We start from the raw sequence: 3100 nt of genomic DNA, 5'->3' as shown, positions 1-3100 counted from the left end.
AAGAGGACATTTCCCCTTCCTATGCGTCTCCACCGTCAAATCCACTTTTCCTTCCCATCCTTCCCTCCTAAGAAAAGGGTGGAAAGAGAAAGGGACTGAAACTAGGCATCTAGCACCACACTCATCAGAGTACGCGGAATTGCTTCCACTTCACGCCTGTTTTTATGATCGTGGTATTGGTGGGGGCGAGCTGACACATTCGTGTGAAGAAGTTAAAGCGGGCTCTACCACTGTTCTTTAAACACAATATTCAGAGTTTAAAAAGACAACAATATTGTTTAAAATCGTGTTACGATTATACGAAAGATTCTTATATCTACATTTTTCCATTAAAAATATGTGTGTGGGCAAAATTAACTGGTAATTGAACTGACATTGTAAAATTAACTTTCACACATCAATTTTATTGGATAAAGTTAAGAATGTGTATTAGATGAAGTTTGAAAGTGCCAGTGGTGGAGAAATTGAGAAGCAGAAGCGTGGATATGTTATGCGACGAAACGATGGGGACATAAACCAGAAAATGTCAACAAATGTGGATGGCTACAAAGGTAGAGGAAGACCGAAGAAAGTATGGATTGTGTGAAAGAGGATATGCTTAAGAAAGGAGTGGATTCAGATATGACTAATAGAGATGTATGGAAAAGCAGCATATCTGCCGACCCTCAATAGGGATAAGGGCAAGTTGATGACATCTATTTTAAATTGATATTTAAAAAATCCTATACATGTGAGTGGTAGAGCCCGCTTTAACATCTTCACACGAATGTGCCGACTTGCCCACAATAATACCACGACCACACAAAACAGGCGTGAAGTGGAAGTAATTCCGCGTACAGTCTGATGAGTGTGGTACCGGAAGCCTAATTTTAGTCCCTTTCCGTTTCCACTCTTTTCTTAAGAGGAAAGGATGGGAAGGAAAAGTGGATTTGACGTTGGAGATGCATATAAAGGGGAAATGTGCTCTTTATGTGCGTCTCCTCCTCCAGCGGATAAGGGTAGGCAACGCATCGGCAATTGCGGATGTCTATGGGCAGTGGCTTCGCCATTTCGGCGGATTCAGGTGGCCACTTGCTCGTTTACCATCTTATATTATAAAAAAATGTAGAGATATTTTAACGATTGTAGCTAATAATCATTATATTACAAACTTTGGGGTTAATTTTTATTATATAAGAAACAATAAAAATGACATTTTTACCTGATTTAAGGGTACATCATGGCCCACCATACAACGCAGGCAGTAAATCAACGCTGAGAGAGTTATCGCTCGAGGTGCGTTTAAATTCCCCCACACTTCTACACCAGTACCACTGAAATTTCAATAAAAACGCATTAATAAAAGTACAATCACGGATATCCGCAGTGTTCCACTTCAGGAAATACCACCTTGTTGAAAAAAATTTTTTGTTAAAAAAAATTGAAAGTACAATCGCGGAATTCCGCCGTGGTCCAACTTAGGAAATACTAAGTTCTTTGCAACGAAACTCCGCCTCTAAAAATAAACTTTATATAACTAACCGACTTTTCGTACAAATAAATTTATTTATTTATTCAATCATTCGTTCATTTATTTATTTATTTATAAACTACGTTGTCATTTTTTCCGCGCCTCTTTGCAATATGTTCAAAAGATTGTAGCTTTTAAAGAACAGAGACAGTTTTTCCGACTGTTCACTGTAATCTAGTTTAAGCGTTATATCATTGACGCGGATTAACCAATAGGAAGCTTTTAAATGGCTACGAAATATAAGTCAGTGGTACACGGTTTTATTATTATTATCCGATTTACGCATTTCACAACTTATTTGTAGAAAAGATTGATGTATGTCTTGTAAGAAAATCATACTTTATATTCATACTAATATTATAAATGCGAAAGTTTAGATGGATGGACGTTTGTTAGAGTTTGTAGCCTAAACGGTTGAACATATTTCATTGAAATTTGGTAAAGATGTACAGGATAGTCTGGAATAACACATAGGCTACTTACTTTTGTTTTTTTATTACACGCGGACGAAGTCGCGGGCGAAAGCTAGTCATAATAATAAATGCTCTTTATATGAAAGTTTGCCAACATATCTACAAAAGAGCTTATCAAATCTCGAAATTACGCAGATATAACAAAATCTTTTTTTATTACACGCGGAGGGAATCGTGGGCGATACTAGTAGACTATATTTTGTAAGTATAACACCACGAATTTCCGTGACTGTACTTATACAAGAATAAATTGGTATCGAATGTTACATTTGTATAAATTCGGTTGATTATGTTTGTTGGTTTATACACGAATAAAACACGAAATTAAAAAAAAAAACACAAAGAAACTAGAAATTTCTAGTAATACTTACGTAAAATCACAAAGAGCACTGCCTTTATCTTTATCTAGGGTAACAGTTAGTACTATAGGCGTGCCATTGTCCATGTATTCAGTAGAACGTAGTACTGCCGACCCTGTTTTGTCGATAGCGTTCTTTGCTATATCCTATCAATGTAGAAAAAAAATTCAAACAACATAAAGGAACTTATAAAAAAACTTAGGCCAGGGGTGGCAAATCACTGGCTATAAAACTCACGATATATATATTTTGGCATATCGAAAGTCATAAAAACATTAAAAAAATAGGTAGTAGGTACATGGAAATGACGTAAAAATCGCAGTCAAAATTATTCGATCGCACAACTAAAACTGCATTAAACATTTCTTTAAAAAATGTCACTTTAATGCATAAATGTTTTTCACCCCTGACTTAGGATATATAACATTTTTTTTTAAATACTTCGATCGCATCAAATTCTTGTAAATTGTCTGATAATCTAAAGTGTAAAATGTGATAACAATATTGGATTTTGTTCTCTTATCTGACATTAAGCTATCTGAACCTCTATCAGCCAGTAATGGGACAGGCCTTTAATTTAACGTTGTCTCTTTCTAGCAAGAAACACAATGATATTGACTAAATACAATAATTTGAATTCTTCCTTTTTGTTATTGCTTAAAACCTAACAACATCTATACTCTATACTATTATAATAAAGCGTAAACACACACTTCTTTGTTGCCTAAGATGTCAGCAATCACAGCATATTTTTAAAT

General features: G+C 35.1%; 1 protein-coding gene across 1 annotated transcript in view; it reads right to left on the bottom strand.

The window, feature by feature from the left end:
• LOC106108205 (5-oxoprolinase) overlaps positions 1-3100 on the bottom strand; it is a 25526-nt gene that overhangs the window by 5858 nt on the left and 16568 nt on the right. The window contains exons 22-23 of the mRNA XM_013289304.1: positions 2355-2488; positions 1202-1313 (exon numbers count right to left, since the gene is read on the bottom strand). Coding sequence (XP_013144758.1) covers positions 1202-1313; positions 2355-2488 — 246 coding nt within the window. The remainder of the gene's footprint in view (positions 1-1201; positions 1314-2354; positions 2489-3100) is intronic.

Source organism: Papilio polytes, unplaced genomic scaffold (genome assembly GCF_000836215.1).
Source record: "Papilio polytes unplaced genomic scaffold, Ppol_1.0 DF821733.1, whole genome shotgun sequence".
Taxonomy (NCBI): domain Eukaryota; kingdom Metazoa; phylum Arthropoda; class Insecta; order Lepidoptera; family Papilionidae; genus Papilio; species Papilio polytes.
The sequence above is the reverse complement of the archived record's forward strand: the minus strand, read 5'-3'. Positions and strand labels throughout refer to the sequence as shown.